Source organism: Ochotona curzoniae, unplaced genomic scaffold, assembly GCF_017591425.1.
Source record: "Ochotona curzoniae isolate NIBS_2020 unplaced genomic scaffold, NIBS_Ocur_1.0 contig_517, whole genome shotgun sequence".
Lineage (NCBI taxonomy): Eukaryota > Metazoa > Chordata > Mammalia > Lagomorpha > Ochotonidae > Ochotona > Ochotona curzoniae.
The window spans coordinates 7,491,159-7,511,770 of record NW_024466454.1 but is presented as its reverse complement, the minus strand read 5'-3'; the positions used below and the strand labels follow the sequence as shown (position 1 = coordinate 7,511,770).

The following is a 20,612-nucleotide window of genomic DNA, read 5'->3' as shown; positions in this document are numbered from 1 at the left end:
AATATGTATTTTGAGGTTTGCCAAGTAACAAGAAATGGTTCCCTAGTTCAGACAGAAGTATCAAAATGTCAAAATGTCAAAAAAAAAAAAGTCACACTGATAATCAGCTCAGGTCATCTTTGGGGGATGAAGGAGACCGCTGGAGCCTAAAGAGCCTCCTCTTCCCACCCTTAACTGGCCATTTCCTCTTTCTCTTTTTCCTCTTCTCTTTCATATGTTTATCCCTTTCTCCTAAGCTGTCACTTGCCTGAGTTAATTCTCTCACCTATAATCTACTCCACCTACCTGTATTTATCACTTGCCCGATCTATAACCTCCCTAAATTGTCTTTCAACTCCTTTTACCAGTTACCCGTGCAACCCTTCCTCTAGCTAAGCTGTCTTCCAGCTGGTCTGTGCTCTATTACTTGCTGTTCTGTTCCTTACTCTCAGCACCTTTTTGGAGTTCTATGTGTTGACATTATTATTCTAAAGACTGCCACCAAAAGGCATTTCCAAAATTCAGAAATGGATACTGTGCGGTTTGTTTTCTTTCTTTTTTTTTTCTATGTGTAACAGGAAGGGAAATTGAGACATAGAGCAATTACCCAGATCTCCCAAACTCACACAAGCCTAACACTGGGAATCCAGACTCAATCTTGAAACTTTGCTGGCTGATTTTGTGCCACTAGCGAGAAAGCTAGGCCCTTAGTAAGAAACAATTGAGAAGTCAATAAACAGACACTTAGTGCACATGCCCTGAGTTTAATGTAAGTTTCACATTCTTACAGCTAGATAATGTTGCCGAGGATAAAGTAGTGCAGGTAGAGCAGTGTTCCACAGAAATTAGCTTTGCAGATATCTGAAACATAACTCAACACAAAATACAAATGGCTTACATTATTTTAAATGGGAGTACTTCTAAAACACTTCATCTACTATCCTGTCTTAATAAATAGAGTACATCGAGCCCAGTGAGGATATTCCTGAGTGACATCATGAAGTTTTGCTGAACTACCAAGTAATTCAATGATGCTTTTGGAAACTTCAGAATGCAGAGCTTAGGTTGTCCTCCCCCCCTTCTTTGTTTTTTTTTTATAATGACAATTAATCTTAACTTACCTCTCTGTTCCCTCAGAATATATTTTAGCAAAAAAATGATTGCTGATCATGATTTGGATTACAGAACACATGTGTTAGAAAGTACCAGTGTTTTAGAGAACACTGGGAAATGTTATCATTTTGCTAACTGGAACCTGGCTTGGTGTCTAGCTCCCAGATGGGTGTATTAACTAAGTTGGAAGAGAGAGAGCTGAAGCCCCATAAGCTTTACTCCAGTCCCATCTGATCAGCGTTGCAAGAGTCAGTGTTACTGAACTGCTTTTTAACACAATCCAGGCATTAGCTTATCCTTTCCTTGAATGACCTCATCCTACATGGAACTTTCCCAGGTGGTGTTTGTTGTTATCTGTTATTATAGAAGTCCTAGCCCCACGCTTCCAACATGCTGTTTCTATAATGGAGGAAAACCAGAAATTTACAAAGAGAACCATATACTAAAGCAGGCTGGATCAATAAGGCTGACTGGGTACCTGACAGGGGCTTATGACCTCACACGGACTATAATGCATGGAATTGATGACATCTGTGTCTGTTGTTGTTCCCAAATTCTTCCTGGTCACCTCTGGCTTCAGGTTTTCGTTCCAGTGGGTAAAAGTGCAGTGGGAGACGGGACCAAAGATTTAAGAGTTGTGCCTTGGAAACAAAGTGAAGTCCTTCACTCTGGCTGAGGAAATAGATGAGGACACAAGGATAGAGCTGAACTGAATTAAATGATTAAGTCCTTGAACGACAAGACCTGGCAGCAGCCAGGTATTTGGAGACTATGAAGGCAAGATACTCAACACAAGAACTTTCTCATAGACGTCAGGATTCAGCATATGAGTTTCAAGTCATTTCCACATCTCTGGGATTTAATTTCCTACCCCAACAGATTTAATGTGAATCTCACTAAGCTGTCATAAGAGGCAAATGAAGAGCTCAGGCATCCAGGCATAAAACACCATCTACCTCAGTCGTCATCCTTTCCTCTTCTGATCATTCTTAATATTCTGCATCACAAGAATCCTACCACTTTACTTTTATCTACTGGAAGTAGATTCCAGACTCCTCCTGAGCAATGCACAGCTTCTCGCAAGTCCCAAAGTCTTCTGTTGACGATCTGGGGCTAAAGGATGAGCAGCAGGAGAGGCCGTTCTCGCAGCTGAACTGTGGCTCAGGCGCAGCTCTCTGTGATGCATACAGCTTTGTTTCATGGGAGCTTTGATAAAGAATCAGGTGTATTCTTCAGTAGTTGACTAGTTCATGAGTATAAATGAAGCTCTCAAAATGTCCTCTAATTTCATTTGGACTGTGAGGGAGTCTTTTGTACAGTTGTAACCAAGATTTTCCTTCAGAGTGGCTGAACCAAGACTAGAAGGTGTGGGCAATATCTAGTATAATCAAAATGTCCAAATTCATTGCAAAAATATCCTGTAGGATTCAGGCAAAGTGGTGGGATAAGCTTCTCCTGAGATTTCAAAGTTCATGTCACATTCGAGAATTTTCACATCCCGCTTTCAGTCACAATCTATTTTCACCAATGAGCATTCAGAACCAGCTCCAACATACTTGCAGGGAGATATTCCACTTTAACCAAAGCCTCCATTGTGCTGACAGGGAGCTAGCGTGGACACACAGAGACACGTCGGGGCCACTTGTTCCTCCGGTCTGTGACCTTTAGACAGGTGTCTGACTTCCTAACACTCAGAGGCCAACACAGGTTGAAGATCAAAAAACCCCTACCAGATGTTAGGTATTAAGATCTCCCTTCAGCAAGGTCTCAGGCTAATTAAAGATTCATATAAAGACAGGAAAATCCAGCAGGTGGGAGACGAAATGGAGCCCTACTTCCCCTACTGCAGTGCACAGAGAGGCAATCTAACCCAGGCACTGAGCACAAGCTTGAAGCAGGAATGCAGTCTGGTTCCTGGCTCTAACATGGCCCATTGTTTGCTGTGTAACATTAGTTGGGTCACTTAACCTCTCTGTGTCTCAGTTTCCACATCTTTCAAAAGGGAATTGTATGGTGGCTTCCTCACAGTCATGTTAATATACACAAAGAAATGCAATGGAATAATCTATGTAAAAACCAATGAAAAGAAAAATACTGCACAAAATGTTGTCATTCCATGAAGAGAGGTTCTGAAATGTTGCTAGGTAGCCTCAGACTTCAAACCTCTACCTGGCCCCAGCTCCAAGCCCTTCTTCTCAATGCAGTCACTTTGGATATAACCAGTGGCTCTCTGTCAAGGCTGACCTCTTAATGCAAAGCGTCCTCCAGGCCACAAAACTTCCTTAAACATAGGAGTCCAAGCCATGAAGAAACCTACAAGCAACTGAAACATATCAGGCTATCTACAGCCCTCTGCATGAGTTTGAATCAATAAGATCAAGGGCAACAAAAACTAAGAATTTCATATCCAGGATTTTTGCTGACCCCATGGTCAACCCTTGCTGCTCAGAATGTACTGTGGACCACTCACACAGGCAGCACAGACTCCACGCTTCTAAGCCCTCACCCCTTTCCCTCCATACTGTGGGCCAGAAGGCCACTGGGCTTCATCAGATGATCACTTAGAGCATGGCTTCCATGAGCCCTTGAGCACTGCCAAGCTCCATACTTACTTCTGAACTACCAACACCTACAGCTACAACTATATCCTTCCAGTCATCTTCTGAGATGTCTTCCATGAGGTGACACAAGTAGCTTAAAACTTAACACAGTCTGTCTTAAACATGCCTTTTCCCCCGTGTTCCCATCAAGAGAGACCTGAGTGCGGAGTTAAAAGTAGTTCCTCTGCCTCATCTCCTATCATCAGACACAATCCAACGCTCCTGGGACCTGACCTGCTGAGATCCTCGTCTCCATTCCTATCACTACCAATTGCATTTAGTCTTCTATTCCTCTATATTCTGACCCCCCTCAGCACAGCACAAGAAACCTTTGAAATTAAGCCATGTCCCTCCTTGCTGGAAATTCTTCATTCACTCATAGCCTCTACTACTGAAGCCCAACTTCAAAGCATAATTTAGAAGGTCTTCCAACCTCTCCAGTTTGAATCACTCTCCATCCCCAGGGTTTTTACCTGTTCTTTCCAAGCTAAATTATCCAAATTCCACTAAGTGTTCCAGGCTTTCTCTCACTTTTGGACATTCCTACTTGCCTTCCCCTTCAACCATTTATTCCCATCTCTTCCCTCTTCACTAAGCCAATTTCCCCTCCTCTCATTTTTTAAAAAATATCTGCTTTATGTATTTGAAAGGCAGGGTATAAGAAAAGGAGACACAGAAAGAGAGAGAGAGATCTTACACCCACTGGTTCACTGCCCACATGAGCACAATGTTCAGCACTGAGACAGACCAAAGTCAGAACCCAAGAACTCCATCCAAGTCTCCCAGAACCCAAGGACTCCATCCAGGTCTCCAACACAGGGTGGCAGAGGTCCAAGGCCTTCCCTGTGTGCCTTAGGAGAGAGCCAGATCAGAAGCAGAGCAGCTAGGACTCAAAAACTACACTCCTATACAGAATGCCAGCATCACAGGCAGTAAGTTAATCCACTATACCATAATGCCACACACACTCACAATAATATGTTTAAAAGCATTTCCTCCAGTTAGGCATTTGACCTAGTTGTTAGTACCCCTACATCCTACATGAGAGTACCTGGTTTTAATACTCAGTTTTAGCTGCCGACTTCAGCTTCCTGCCAGTGCAATCTGGGAGGCAGTCGTGGTAGCTTAAGGATTTGGGTTCTTGCCACGCAAGTGGGAGACATGGATGGAGTTCCCAGCTCTGACTTGGACTGGGCTCAACCACTGTGGTCATTTGAGGTGTGAACCAGCAGATGACAGCTGTCTGTCTCTATGCCTCCTGAATAATAAAAACAAACAAAAATGTTCTCTAGCACATCTTGCATGAACAGCCTCTTCTCTCACAGTGAGGAACACCACTGGGGTACACCTCAATGACGATCATAGCACTTTATCATAGTCTGTTGCTATTGCCTAGTTAACTCCCTTTCCCACAAAATGGTAAGCTCCAGTGCATGAGCATTTTATTCGTTAGTGTGTACACATAAATACTTACAGACACACATGTAGATTGAATAGCCTTAATCCAAAAATACAAAATCCAAGTGACACCACACATAGAAAATTTCACACCTAATCTCATATGATGGGTAGTAGCAAAAACACAGGTAACTATTTTTAGTATTTTTACTATATAAGGTTATCTTAAGGCTATGTGTATAAGGTACATACATGAAAGGTTGGCTTTGTGGCATTGTACCTTAAGCTGCAATCTCCAGCGCCAGTATCCTATATAAACATCAGTCTGAGTTCCAGCTACTCCATTTCTAATCTTGCTCCCTGATAATGCAGCAGACAAAGCTGTGGAAGATGGCTCCAGTCTTCTATCTGGGAGAACTGGATGGAGTTCTAGGCTCTTGGCTTATAATCTTGTGGCTATTTAGGAAATAAACTGTAGATAAAGATTCTTCTCTCTCTCTTTCTCTAACTCTGCCTTTCAAATTTTTTTTTAATTTAAAAAGGTATACACAAAACACATTTTGTGCTTATACTTGGGTCTCATCCTTAATCAAAATCCCCAATTTTCTGAATGAAGGATACTCAACACATTTCTTACATTGAATAAATAAATAAATGGGCTGACAGGTGGCTGAGTCAAATATAAGAAGTTAAACCTCAAGGACAGGTACCAAAAAAAAGCTATTAATTATATTAGGGCTTCTTGAAACTTCAAGCATTGTCAGGAACTGCCAAGTTGTCATTTATGCTAACCCTTCTTTTTTTTAAAAAAAAAATTTATTTTTATATATATTTTTTATTGAAAAGGCAGATTTACAGAGAAAAGGAGAGACAGAGAAAAATCTTTCATATACTGGTTCACTCCCCAAATGGCCACAATGGCCATAGCTGAGCCAATCTGAAGCCTGAAGCTTCTTCCAGGTCTCCCATGCAGGTGCAGGGTCCCAAGGCTTTGGGCCACCCTCCATTGCTTTCCCAGGCCACAAACAGGGAGCTGGATGGGAAGTGGAACAGCAGGGACATAAACCAGTGCCCATATGGGATTCCAGAGCTTGCAGGGAGAGGACTAGCCAATTGAGCCATTGCGCTGGGCCTTAACCCTTCTATTTCTTTACTTTGGTGGGGAGAGAGGCAGAGAGTAATGAGGAGAGGGGGAGAAGGGTGAGGGAGAAGGAAAGGGAGAGGGAGAGAGAAGAACGGATATCTTCCATTTTGTTGTTGTTGTTCATTCCCAAATGGTTGTAATAGCCAGGGCTAGACCAGGAGCCAAAAATCTCATTCTGGTCTTCCACGTGGATGGCAGGGGTCCAAATACTTGGGTCACCATTTACTCTTCCCAGGTACATTATAGCAGCTGGGAATCAAATTCTGATATGGGGGCCTGGCAGCGTGGCCTAGTGGCTAAAGTCCTCGCCTTGAACACACTAGGATCCCACACAGGCACTGGTTCTAATCCCAGCAGCTCCACTTCCTATCCAGCTCCCTGCCTGTGGCCCGGGAAAGCAGCTGAGGATGGCCCAAAGCTTTGGGACCCTGCACCCACGTGGGAGACCCGGAAGAGGCTCCTGGCTTCAGATCAGCACAGCACTGGCCGTTGCACTCACTTGGGGAGTGAATCATCAGATGGAAGATCTTCCTCTCTGTCCCTCCTCCTCTCTGTATATCTGACTTTGTAATGAAAATAAAGAAATCTTTTAAAAAAATTCTGATATGGAATGCTGGTACTGCAAACAGTGGCCCAACCCAATGTGCCACAGTGTCAGTACCATCCCTTCCTCTTCTAAACTTGATTCTTAAGTTTATGTGATCTAAGACATACTCCTAAATGGCCATGCTATTGCTGGGGAAACTTGGTAAGGGGTAGCCACTGAGTAGCCAGCAGAGTTGGGACTACAAGACCACAGAGACACTGCAAAGTCAATAGTATAGTTTGGGAAGGTATCAAATAGCTAACAGAGCTCCAAGTCGTATTTTGAATGGAAATATCAGGAGGGCTCGGGTTAACCTGCCAGAGAAGGCAATAGTCTAACTAGAACAGGACCAAGAAACCTAGGGAGGGATAGATAGATATCATATCACAGTGCCGAAGTCCCAGCTAAAAAATCACAGAACTGAGGGCTAATGGGCAGAATGAGAACAGACAACTGAGGAATTTGGAGTTCTTACCAGAATAAATGAACATATTCAGTAAGCTGGAAAGGAAGGGAATAGAAATACCTCCAATTGCTCATTTTCAAGAGATCTAAATGTTTCTAGATGCTCAGCAAACTCTATGGGGATATTCCTGTAGACCACTCACCAGCAGCTTCTATTGATTCAAATTCTAAACCAAGCAACTTCAGGTTGTGTAGTTAAATAAAATATTTCCCCCATTTTCATTACTGAGAAAAAAAGTCCAGGCTCTTTATTTCAACCTATTTCATTTAAAATGTATCTCAATTATCTATTCCACTAGTAGTATGGCCTTGGACTTCAATTTTCTTGGCTATACAGAGTCCATCTTACACAGATGTTGGAAGGATTAAATGAGATAATGCTTGTGAGACACCATACACAGTTCCACATGCCAAATGAGGGCTCAACAAATTAGATCTCTTTCCCTTTCCCATTCTACTCTAAGTGAAGCCCAGCAGGTTCATTTTAAGCACACATGTAGGAGTGGGAAGAGGGATGGAGGAGGACCCACACAGCTGACTCATTAGGACAGAAGGCATGAGTCAGGGCTGTGTAGCATCCGTGGATGCGATGGGGACATTCCACCCCCCACCCCATCAGCCTCATCCAGGGGCCTGGGGTGTTGGTTGGCAGTGGGTTCCATGTGATCAGGGAAAGCAGGCTCCGTTAGTACCTTTCTCACCACACTGGGAGAGGAGTGCTGGATGGTGCCATCCCCTGGGGGGACAATGTGAGGAGTTTCTTCCCCAGGTGCCTGTGGCAAGGCAGCAGCAGCAGCAGTAGCAGCAGAATTCTTGTCAACTGGGAGAGCTGGCTTTGGGCCCTCAGAGGCAGGGGACTCATCTGCAGCCTGAAGAAAAAATACAAACCTGGGTGTATTTCACCATGGAGAGCAGCAGAGACACAATAAGCAGCAGTGAGGGCAGGCTAGTCCCCTTGCCTTGCTCACTGTCACTACCTACGCACTGGCAGAAAATGTTCTTGTCGAAATTTTTCTTAAGAATCAATATTAGTATGACAGTATCAGGATTGAACCCAAACCTAGGAGAACGTTGAACTCATTGATCACATTCACTTGAGCAATCATAACTGTTTTTTTATTATTATTATTTAGCTTGCCGTTCTCCATGAACCCTAGCCCGTCCTGTGTAATGAGAGAGATTACTAAATATTCCCTCAAAGGAACTAAGGAAGCCTCAGGGGAAAACATTTGTAGCATTATCTGAAGTTGTCAGTGATGAAGCGTAAACATGAGACACTGCATTTTGTAACAAAGCAAAAGTCTCCAGAACTAATTTGAAAATATATACATGATTATAGATCTAAACAAGACAATACTGAGGAAAAAGGTGGGGGAATGGTAGGGAGCAAAGACTACAGTAGAAGGTTCTGGGGAGAAAAATAAGCAGAAGCTACAAATGAAAATATGGAATGCTTCCAAGATTCCGAAGGTACAAACTATACATTTTCAACTGTCCTTCAGATGAGAAAAAGGAGGAGCAATATTCAATATCCTCCAGGAAAAGAACAAGGCCCCTCTGCAGCCTTCCAGGGCAGCCAGCAGGCTGGATCCAAGCCTTAGCTCTACTTCCCAGTGCTGGATGATTTCTAAGCAGATGGCTTGTCCTCCCTAACCCTGACTTCTGTGCCTGTAACACAGATGATAATGCTTCAAAGTGCTATTGTTAGGATCAGTAATACAGCACACATTAAACTCCTCTATCTAGCTCAGCAGATGTGAAATAAAGTCTTTGCCTGAACAGTATGACCCCTTCAGGATCTATTGCATTCCCTCAATCCACTCTTGAAGTATGCCCCTTCACCACATCTGGGATTCCTAAGTTCCCAGAAAGGGAGTCTGAGAGGCCATAAAGACAACTCAGAAGATGCTATTTATGGGCAAGATCCCTAGTGTCATCCATAATGACAGGGAGCAGCTAAGCCACACCTCTGTGTGTGTGGGGGGGGGTGGGGGGGAGATGTCCAAGACCAGATCCTCACTGGGTCCAGGTCTGTGTTCTCTAAAGCTTTCCTGAGGTGAGAAGTTGGGTCCAGGTGACTTTTAAAACATGAGATGACTTGAAGGGCACTCTAAGATGAGGAAACTGTCCCTATGACACCCTGTGCCTGGGGAGGAAATGCCTCCTGAGGATGAGAAAACAAGCCCCACCCTGCACCTCACCTGAGCAGTATCCTCCTGGCTCTGGGACTGGACGGGCGCAGGCTGCCTCACGATGTAGTTGATCTGCCCCACAATGGTTTGCTGCAGATGCTGAGGAGATTTGGTCTGACTCAGCTGCAGGCTGGGCTGTTGAGCCTGGAGGAGAAGCTCCAAGTCTTTCTGCATTTCCTCCAGCTCAAACTTGTGGTGCATTATGTCCACATTCTGGGAACAGGCAGGACCAGGAGGGCCCTCATGCTGACTAGACCCCAGGTGCTGGGATGGAGGCAGAGGCGGGGGTGGCTGCTGCGGGGCCGGAGGCGGGGGAGGTGGCAGCTGCTGCTGTGCTTGCTGCTGATAGTGGTGACTAAGCTTCAGCTTCTGGTGGTGGCCAAACTGGACTTGGATAGAGGGTGTCTGCAAGGTGGGTGGGGCGGGGGCTCCTTGCTGGACATCCTGTGGGGGGACGACGCACACGGGCTGGGAAGTCAGTGGTTGCCCCAGCCGCTGGGATGTGCTCTCCTGCTCTGCTGGGGGCTGGGTTTCCAGCCAGGGTTGAAGCAGCTTTGGTGGATGCGGACCACAGGTCAGCTCTTTCTCCCTAGGTTGCAGGGTGGGACACTGCAGTGGCCCCAACTGCTGGGACACCATCTCAGAGGGCTGCCTAAAACCATGGGCTGGGTGGATGCTGGGTGGGGGCACCTGACCTTTGAGGGAGGGTGAGACTGGGGTGCAGTGGGAACAGCACACAGATGAGGAACACAGTGTCGGAGCCTGGAACTTGTGAGGAGTGTGGCTGAGAGCCTCTTGCTGAGCCACAGGGGACTGGTGGCTTTGATAAAAGGATGGTGTCCCCTGTAAGCCTCCATAAGCAGGAGTGTCTGCCCGAGACTGCTGTCCGCCTTCTGTAGTTATGCAGCCTGGAAATCCAAAATAGAGAGTTGTTCCAAAGGTAACCAGCAGCTGTTCTTTCATTGCTCTTGCTTGCTCCTGGTACCAAAGGATGTCATTCAACAAGCGTTTACCAGGCCCAGACATTAAGAAATCCCACCCCTGATCTCCAGGACTCAGTTCAGAGATGCTGCCAGGAACAGCACTTGTATGCACCTGCTTTGGGGGCCTGGACCATTTGAGAAATTAGCTCAACTTTTACCCAGGTGCTCAGCCTCGAACCTTTCTATCCCACTAGGGAAAGCCTGGGCTCCTGCAAATAGCACCTGCTCCTTTTGTAACATCACACTCCAGTTGAAACTGTGACAAAACAAAAAGCATAAATACACAGAGGTGGGGAAGGAGTGAGCTGTAAAGTAGCCAACGATGGAGAGTCCTCCCTGGGACAAATGAGCAGGTGCTCCAAATACAAGACTCCAGGTACGGGGCTAGGGAACTATGTCTCACACTAACTGGATGAAAGAGAAAAGGAATTCCAGTGCCAGGTACTAGCATCACCCTCTAAGATTTCTAGGTCCTTGGTGCATGAGCAGATTGTATGTACGGCTATGTCATTCTAAGGGCTTCTTAACCTCATTGTTTTGAGGAGGTTTACCTAGGGGAAGACTGAACTCCTAAAGGGCAGAGGGTGTACTTTGTTTACCTTTGTTGAATGTGCCCCTTAAAGATTTGCTGAACTGGATCAAAGGGATGAGGAAAACAAGCAAAAAACCTAAACATAATTTATTTATCCATTACTTTTCAAGTTCAAGTAAGATTAACAGCTTTAAATGAAGACAGCAGTTAGCTATTAGTTTAACTAGCTCACTAAAATGTTAACACAGGTACAACTTTGAGTTGTCTACACACTGCTTAAAGATGAATGGCAGTGAAATGTTGCAGCAGGGGGGAAAATGCACAAGGTCATGAATAATCTGCCAACATCTCAACTCCAAAGGAAGTATGTATCACACTCTCTCACACTCACACACACACACACACACACACATACCACATACATGCATGCCCTCACTGTTGCTTACATACCTCTACTGGTGTCTACACACATATAACTGCATGACCAAGGTAACAGGGACACTTGTGTATAATGCGAAAGCCATATTTGAAATGATCCTATCACCAAGTACTGTACTGATACTGCTACTCGCTCACTGCTATTCACTCCTAAAATATGGCTTACAGAGTGAATTCATGACCACTGACAATTTTAAGATGTGTTTAACCCTAAGCACATGCTGACCTACCCAGTAAGTTTAGCAAATGCTCTATAGCCATTATTTTTTTCTTTTTCTTAATCTCTTTGACAGGCAGGCAAATCTCACCCACTAGTTCACCTCTCCAAATGCCCACCGCAAGGGGCGGGTCTGGATCAAAACTGGGAGCCTACAACTGTCTGTGGGTAGCAGAAACCCAGTTACTTGGACCATCACTGTTGTCTTCTAGTGACGGTATTAGTGAAAAGTTGGAGTCAGGAGTCAGAGCCAGAACCAGGAATCAAACTGAGGTACTCTGACATGGGGTACGGGTGTCCTAACCTGTATCTTAATTGCCAGGCCAAACACCTACTCTTCTATATTTATTTGCAATTAGATCAGAGGCTACAGGGTGGGCCCTGACTCACCAAGGGAAGCCAGCTGCTTGGTCCAGAAGTTAGGTTCCCAAGTGAACTTAATACTCCAAGGGGAGCCGGGATCTGTGTTACAACTCGTCTCCAGTAATCGCTGCATCTGAAACACAATCTGACAACACCACCAAAGATTATTTATTTGCATATCTTATGCTTGAATGAAATTCCCTCTCCCTCAGTTAGGGAAAGCTAAAGGGTTCAAAGTCACAGATACTTAACACTGTTGTAAACCCCCCTTCCTCCAATTTGTTCTGTTTTAAAATTTATTCCACATTTTATTTTTTCATTGGAAAGGCAGATATACAGAGCAAAGGAGAGACAGAAAGATCTTCTGTCTGCTGGTTCACTATCCAACTGGCCACAATAGCCAGAGCTAAGCTGATCTGAAGCCAGGAGTTTCCTCGGGGTCTTTCAGATGGATGCAGAATCCCAAGACTGTGGGTCATCCTCTACTGTTTTCCCAGGCTACAAGCAGGGAGCTGGATGAAAAGTGGAGCAGCTGGGATATGAACCAGCGCCCAAATGGGATAACAGTGCATACAAGGCGAGAATTCAGCCACTAAGTTACTGCACTGGGCACCACCACCTCCCCCCCCCCGCCTCAATTTGTTCTTTCTTTCTTGCTGAGCCTCTCACAAGATCCCCCCCCTTATCATGGCTTGCTGAGCCTCTCACAAGATCCCCCTTCCCCCTTATCTTGGCTTTCAGAACTGCTAATCATCTTTTTTTCTTCCAGGCCACAAGTGATTTCTAATTCTCTCCCAGGGCATCGTTTACCTAGCAGCTTCATTCATTCTACAATCACTTCAATTCAGAAGCCTAGATAAGGCAGATATTCTCCAGGTGTCCTATTGGTATCCTTCCACCTACCAATTTTCATCTTCCTCTCTCAGTACGTTCATCTGTTTCCCACCACTGGCTCTCATTTATCTAAGTGTCCAATTTATCCTGACATAATCTAGTTAACTAATATCCTGGCTTCTAATTTCCTTCGGCTCCTAATCACCTTCAACTCTAGGCTCAGTTCAGTCACCATCTCCTTATCCTATTCATTGTCTAAAACCATCCATACCCATGAGACCTTAAAGTCCAACAACTTACTCCCTGCTCAAAACTAGTTCAATTATGAACTTTCGCTGAACTCTCCCAGCCCTACCCCTCCAGCCACAGGGTCTTCCCAGCGTTCTATCTTGTTCATTAACACATCAATAGCACTCAAATCCTCTCCCTATCACCTCTTCCTACCCCTGACCAATCCTGCCATCTCAAAGTCACATTATCTAGGGACATCTCAATGATAAGTAATGGACTCTTCAGTCCTTCTTTTTTGTCAATTATTTTCTTGTCAGCTTCCTCTTTCACTGCCCTATATTTTTATTAAATCCTCACTTCAGTGCCACTTACTCAGTGCCTCTTATTATTACCTCCCACTTCACAGAGGAAAAAATACATCATAAAGGAAAAACTCCCCCTAGTGTGTACCCTTCCTACCTCCAAAGTTAACTGTATTACACTGTTCCCTTCTTGTCAGCCAGTTCACTCTAGATGTCTCCTCTCTTCCTGCCTTTTCAGAGTATTCACTCCGCCAACTCATCTCTTTTTTCAACCTCTTCTCCCATATTGATGAATACAAAGTTCCCCAACTCTCCTGCTTCTCAAGCTATTTGTATTTCCCTTCTATTTATGTGTCTCCCTCATCTCCCACCCTTAGGCTCCCTGTTGTGGTTTTTGGTTCTCTTAAAGTCTCAGAACTTCTTTCAAAAGATCATCAAGGACCTAGTGACTCCAAGATCTAAGCCCTCTCTTTACTATTTATCCTCTTTCGCCTGCGTATCCCAGACCACAACCACCACTTTAAATTAGAATCAGTTACCGTCTGTGCACCACCCTCTCTGTCTTTCCTCCAACCAACCTCTGACCATTGCCTCCAGCTGTACTTCCTTCAACTTCTTCCTTGACGATGAAATTACGGTATTCGAGATTTCCTCTCAAATTCTTCTTCCACAGACTCTCCCACCATAACAGTATTGATATCTCAGTGACTACTAAAAGTCTCCCTGGACTTTCAGACCCATCTAAATAAAACAATCCTTTTAGATGCTCTACTGGCACAAAAACCCCACCAACTTCACCCAGATTCCTCCTTTTTGTCCTGGACATCACCATCATTCCAAGCCCAACCTCACCTCCAACTCCTCACCTTCAACCTCATCTTCAACTCCTCCTTCCCTCTTAGGCCCCTGTTCAGACTATGGCAGCATCTATGCAATACTCAACACATTGTTCATGTCCAGGATAACATCTGAACCCATGAGCTAAAACAAAGAACTACATATTTTCCCAGCTGAGTTACTGGGAAGGAGACAGAACCATTTCAGCTACTGAATTCTTTGTATTTAAGGGATTTGCAAGGAGATGCGATTCTAACCCAGAAACAATGTATAAAGTTGAAGAATGGATGGAGCTGCTTTCTTATTCCTCCTTCCAACGTAAGAAAGGGGCATTTACAAGGACAGTCTTAATATCCCTGTGACAGAGATGGTGCTTCCAACAGGTTCAAGCTGGGGATTTCTCTTACCAGTTCCTTGCTGAAAAGGAAAGGGATGCTTGTTTTGCTGCAGACAGCCCAATTGATAAAATTCTGCACATGCTCAAACTGACGGTTGAGAACCATGATGCTCTGTAACTGTTGCTCCAGTTTCCGCTTTCTCTCATTAGTTATGCCCTGGGTATAGAGACAGAAGATAGAGTCCCTGATTCCTGTTCCTGGAGGACAGTTTACCTGCTTGGAAAGTAGGATGACCTGTGTGAAATCAGTGTGGACGATGATGGAATAGGATGAGACTGTACCCCTGAGAAGGGGGTTAGCAGGGCAGAGTGTGTTGTCATGAGCTGCTGTTGGATGGAGGAGGGGAGGGAGAGATGGTGGAAGACTTTACAGGGCAAGTATGGGAATGCATGATGCATGAACAAATGTCTGTGTCTCTTGAACACAATTTCTGAAGGCCAGTTGTTTCATGACTGCATCTTCCAAGACTATAACCCTACACAGTCAAAGAGGTAAGTACTGATCCACAGTACTGATAAGAATATGAACTGATTTCCCAGTCTTTTGTGAGCCACCCTCCCATAATTAGGCTAAACTTTTTAAGATACAAGAAGCAGTAGAGAGTTACAGAAAATTATAAATCCGAATTCCAGGACCTACAACCAGTCTGAAATGCGTCTGGTTTCTCAGCCCATAGAGGGCCTAGAACCCACCCATCCACTCCATGTGTGCATTTATACCTCCAGTTCCTCTATGAGTCCATTGGCCTGTTTGTTCAGCTCATTCATCAGCACCATCTTAGCCATTTTGATTTGGTTTTCCACTTTCCGGTGCTGATGCTTCACTTCAAAAATCCTGTAAACATAATAAACACAGTGAACCCTTCCCATCCAGCCTGTGAGGGCTGAGATAAAGCAAATCTACCAGTCTACAACCAGGAGGCTGCCCACTTAGCGCAGGGCCTAGCAAGCACCAAATATAAAGAGAACACTCCTCATCCTCCCTATCCTTGGCACAACCAGGCACACGTGCTCTAAGTAGGCTAAGTACAACTGGGTTTCCTCCACATAAACCTCAAGCCCCTATCCAGGTCAACGCAGTAGGCTCATCAGTCAGAGGCAACACAGAAGGCATGAGGTCCTGTAATTACCTGTTGGAACCAGGAAGACACTACAATAACCATGCCATGAGGTAAAAAAAGACAGTAAGCAGATTAGTGATCTCTGAGGACTGGAAACATTAGCAGAAATGGAAAGTGACTAGTTTATGGGGTTGCTTTTGGAGGGACAAAAATGTTCTAAAAACAGATAATAATTATGTATGATTATGCAATTCTGTGAATATAGCAAAAGCCACTGAATTGTACATTTTCAGAAGTGGTTTGGGAGCCAACCTGGTGGCTTATCAGGCTAATCCTCCACTGCATCCCATATGGACACCAGTTCTGGTCCTGGTTGCTCCACATCCCATCTAGCTCCTTGCTTACGGCCGACAAAAGCAGCAGAGGATGGCCCAAATCCTTGGGACTTTGCATCCCTGTGCGAGACCTGGAAGAGGCTCCTGGCCCTGTCTTCTGATTGACTCTGCTCTGGCTGTTGTGGCCATTTGAGAAGTACACCAGGAAGACCTTTCTTTTTTACCAAAAAGAAGCATTGGCTTTGAAGTCGCCATAGACAATGGCTTTAAGGCCCAGCTCAGTCAAATCACCTAACCTCTCTGAATTTTAGTCCCCTTGTCTGTAAGAGAGACTGTTCCTGACTGAAAGAATTAAACAAAAGACTGCACATATGATGCTCAAGCCAGTGCATGCCACGTGATGAGCTATCATTACATAATAATCCCTCTTCCTGTAAAAAACATGTCAACAAAGTCACATGATTTGTAAATTTGTATGGAAAATGTCAGGAAAGTGTGACTGCTATGAACTTGCTATACACCTGCACAATAAACAGAATTCTCTCCTGTATTATCTATCCTGTATTCTTGTTCTCAAGCACTTAATCCTGCCTCAGTCATAAGGCACACACTATGGCCTAGACTCCTCCAACTGCTCTGATGTACATTGGGTTAAATCACCAAATCATGCCCTGAGGACCACTTAAGGGCCCTGAGACTCCACAGTCATGACATATGTCTTCTAAGATACATGCTACACCGGCTTAACCACACACACATTCTCCTCATAGGCACTACAGCTAATGGTCTGGTATCTGAACCCAGGATTTGGGAAAATAGTATTTCTAGCAACAGCAAAGGACTAGCCTGTGCTACCTGTCCTCAATTTGCTTAGCAGATGTCTGTAGACTGGACTTCTTATGGGCCACCTGTGTAGTCACACTTTCCAGAAGCATCCTCTGGTTTTGCAGTACTTCTTCAACATGTCTGCACCTAGAGAGGAGGCAAGCAAGAGGCAGAGGAGACCTGAGTCCCAATCTGAATACACCCTACAGCATACTGCTTCAGTCAGGCCTGTGGAGGCCATGGGACATCTAGGAAAGGCCAAAGGCCCTGTAGGAGGTTGACTTGCTAGGGATTTTCCAGGGACGTCTACAAGAGCAGAGCAAAGCTTCACCTAGTGGCTACAAGTTGGCCTGGGCAGAGAGAAGATCTGGACGCACCGGGAGTCCAGAGCCCTCCCAAGCACACTTCAGGCAGTCACCAACCCTACCTGTGTTCCTTGTGGTCCACCATCAGACAGCTATGGCATGTGAGCACATCACAGGTCTCGCAGAATAGCTTGAGCACTTCCTGTGTGTGCAGAGGACAGTACAAGGCAAAGTCCCCAGAACCACCATTCACTCCTGCCGGAGAACATGGGGATAGTGAGGGTAGATCTTGCAGCTAGATCCTGTAAAACAGCCCTTGGTTCTTAATGGGCACTGCACAAACACAGAGCTTGTGGGAAGATGACACTGAGAGAAGATGCCCATCTTTGGCAGTGAGGGTCTGTGAGCACTATAAGGAATTCAGGTATAGCTTAGGTGGGTTTGCTCAGCTGTCCTGTCAAAGTCCCAGCATCCCACCACCTGCCAGGGGGTGAGGACACAGTTTGCTACTGATGCATGTGGATTTACTGCAGAATACCGAGTCTTTCATACCTAAAGTACATCTCTTTATTAATCAGGATTCTGTTATTGCAGGGCTAAAAACAGCTATCAGCCTGGCCAAGATCTGGGCCACATCATAAAGATCACAAACTTAGTTCCCATGTGTCTGACAAATGTAAGACCCCTCCCACAGTTCAGGAGCCATGTGGGAAGACTTCCAGGAAGATTGTCATTTCAGACAATGCCGAGTGGAAAAATGGAGGAGCCCTGCTGAGCTAATCAAGTAACTAACCAGAAATGAGGCATGGTTGCTACAAAGAGAAATGGAACACATGGAACCCACCCAGCCTCCATGGTAATTCAGAACTATTCTCCATACACCATTTCATCAGACTGATGCACCCCCACTCCCAAAAGGGAAGAGGCTAGTCTCTGAAAGAAACTTCCTCTGGGAAAAGCCTAACCTTACTTTCTTTCGCAGAAGGGAAACAAGGTCAGAGCTATTCTCCAGGGCTTATAGCGTCAGCATGTATCTAGGGTGTGGCAGCAGTGGTACCTGGAGCTCCTTTCTGGGTCCGAGGGAAGAGTGGGCCCCCAGGAGCAGGGCTGTGCTGGTGTTCCTCGGTACACGAGCTGCACAGCCAGCGATTGCAGTATGTGCACAGGATATGCGCCGCCCTCTTCTCCTTGCACTCGGAGCAATTCTGGAAGCAGAGTTGTGGAATTACTGATAATGTCTCCTCACTATGGCCCACCTCTACAAATGACAACTCTCTAGGCTCCAGTCCTTTATGGCTTTCCTTTACTACCTTGAGATACAGTCTGTTCTGGAGAGCTGCCTGGGAATGGCATGCAAGGGATTGAGAGGCCAAGCATCCTTTCCTAACTAAATGAGCAGTGACTGTAGAAGAGCTGGTTACATATGTCCCATTCTGAAACAGAGGCTACCCAAATGAATAAAGACCTGCCCCAAGGACATACAGCTTAGGCAGGTGGTACCCATTCAACTAGCCCTAAAGGATACAAGTGCTAAGAAGGCAAAGGTAACTTCCTGGAACTGTCTAGCAGTGGCCAGAAAAGTTTCCAGAAACAGGTAACATATGAATTGAATACTAGATGACAGGTAGACTCCCAGGCAGACAATGTTACCAAAGGGGCAAAACACAGGTCAATGCAGAAAAAGCAACCCGCCTGCAGAGGGGAGAAAGTCCCAGACATGGGAGTCAGAGAGATGATCAAATACAGCTAAGAAAGAGCAAGTACGGATCAATTTTCAGAGCTGCATTCCCACACCTGAGGTCTTCCTGACCTAAGAGTCCCTTGTCTGAGTGTTTGCTCTTTTGGTTAGCAAACATCTTGCAGAGTTAATGCAGAAACATGAGAGGGGGAGATCTGGAAACAGCTGAGTCATACAGACCACCAAACTGATGCTGATTCTCAAAGTTTTACAAATTAAACTCCATGAAGTTATGGTACATGGCACCATCTTAGCACCCAGCACAGGGGCTGGCACAGGCACACATTCAATAATCATTAGACATGGAACAAATTAGTAAATCAATGAGTGAACAAACTACAGTAGCAAGGAGACCACAGCAGAGAGTAACAGAAGGGGCATCACTCAGTGTAGAATGTGAAACTTAAGAAATTTGGGACAAACGTAACTGTCAAGTGGATTCAAGACTTATGAGCTCATTTAATCCAACTTTTCACATGAGTTTCAATTTAGATGGAGAAAAGAGAAAATAAAAGCCCAGAACTGGCATTTTTCAGTAAGAGCTTTAAGAGAGCGAAAAACACTCAGATATAGTAAGTGGTACTTAATATACCTTGAGATATATTTCCCCTCTGTTCAGGGCATCATCAACAACAAAAATGGAACAGCCTGCAATTTTCACTTAATAAAAAACCCCTATTTGGCTATCCCCATTTCAAAAGTTTTCATTTTCTTTTAGATAGAAAGATGGGTCAATGATTGGGCAAATTGATTGGAGAGTATGAAGCCAGACATACGGACAGAAGCATCGGAGACACCTGAAAGGCAGCAGCTCCTGCTTTCCCCATCTGGACTTACCCTGGCCATCTTGGGTTGCCCAGTAGCAACGCACTGCAGAAAAAAATCCTCAGTTACATCCCTGGTAAGAAATACTTGCTTGCACCCTGGACAGGAGATGAGCTCTGGAAGAGAAAAAGCAGAATCAAGACAACACCACAGACTGTACCTGAAGCCTAGGCAGGAGGCTTTCTGGTACAAAGCACACTAAGGCATGTGTCAAGACTCATTTGGGATACAATGAGCTCCACTCCATACCACAGCCTGTACATAGGTGCACATAGGTGCTCTGAACATGGCCATCCTATCAGGAGCCTGCCCCATCTGATCTCCTCATGCCCTTGTTTTTGCCCTTTCCTACCTTTCTTCCTCTCTCACCAAGCCATTTTACTACAGGCTCAATCTCCACTCTGCTCTGACAACCAGATAATTTTCTGCTGCTCTCTCCCACTTCTCATTCCACACCTTGAGAGCCTAGCTCCCATCACTGACCAAGCTCCAGAATGTCAGCTTAACCCAGGGCACAGTTTCGGATCATTGAGATTACCAAACAGCAGGATTACTATAAAGCTGTCAAAACCAGGGATTCTAGGAGACTGTAACGACCCGCTCCTGGAGGAATTCTTTTTCTTTTTTTTTTTTTAAATGTATTTATTTTTATTGGAAAGTCAGATACACAGAGAGGAGGATCTTCTGTCCGCTGGCTCACTCCCCAAGTGGCCACAATGGCTAAAGCTAAGCCAATCCGAAGCCAGGAGCCAGGAGCTTCTTCCAGGTTTCCCATGTGGGTGCAGTGTCCCAAAGCTTTGGGCAGTCCTCAACTGCATTCCCAAGCTAGAGGCAGGGAATTGGATGAGAAGCAGAGCCGCTGGGATTAGAATCAGTGCCCAGATGGGATCCTGGCGTGTTCAAGGCAAGGAC

At 45.1% G+C, this 20,612-nt stretch overlaps 1 protein-coding gene across 3 annotated transcripts in view; it reads right to left on the bottom strand.

Annotated features, from left to right (window-relative positions):
* The window catches only part of TRIM66 (tripartite motif containing 66), a 31,718-nt gene extending 11,902 nt beyond the window's left edge, over window positions 1-19,816 (bottom strand). For 2 of the 3 annotated variants that reach the window (XM_040988971.1, XM_040988973.1), the window contains exons 1-9: window positions 19,713-19,816; window positions 18,195-18,342; window positions 17,260-17,392; window positions 16,863-16,979; window positions 15,332-15,446; window positions 14,622-14,768; window positions 12,038-12,155; window positions 9,487-10,385; window positions 7,978-8,154 (exon numbers count right to left, since the gene is read on the bottom strand). In XM_040988971.1, coding sequence (XP_040844905.1) covers window positions 7,978-8,154; window positions 9,487-10,385; window positions 12,038-12,155; window positions 14,622-14,768; window positions 15,332-15,446; window positions 16,863-16,979; window positions 17,260-17,392; window positions 18,195-18,342; window positions 19,713-19,721 — 1,863 coding nt within the window. In that variant the 5' untranslated portion in view covers window positions 19,722-19,816. The remainder of the gene's footprint in view (window positions 1-7,977; window positions 8,155-9,486; window positions 10,386-12,037; window positions 12,156-14,621; window positions 14,769-15,331; window positions 15,447-16,862; window positions 16,980-17,259; window positions 17,393-18,194; window positions 18,343-19,712) is intronic. The other variant, XM_040988972.1, reaches the window with a different exon arrangement.
* Between the last annotated feature and the right edge of the window lie 796 nt (window positions 19,817-20,612).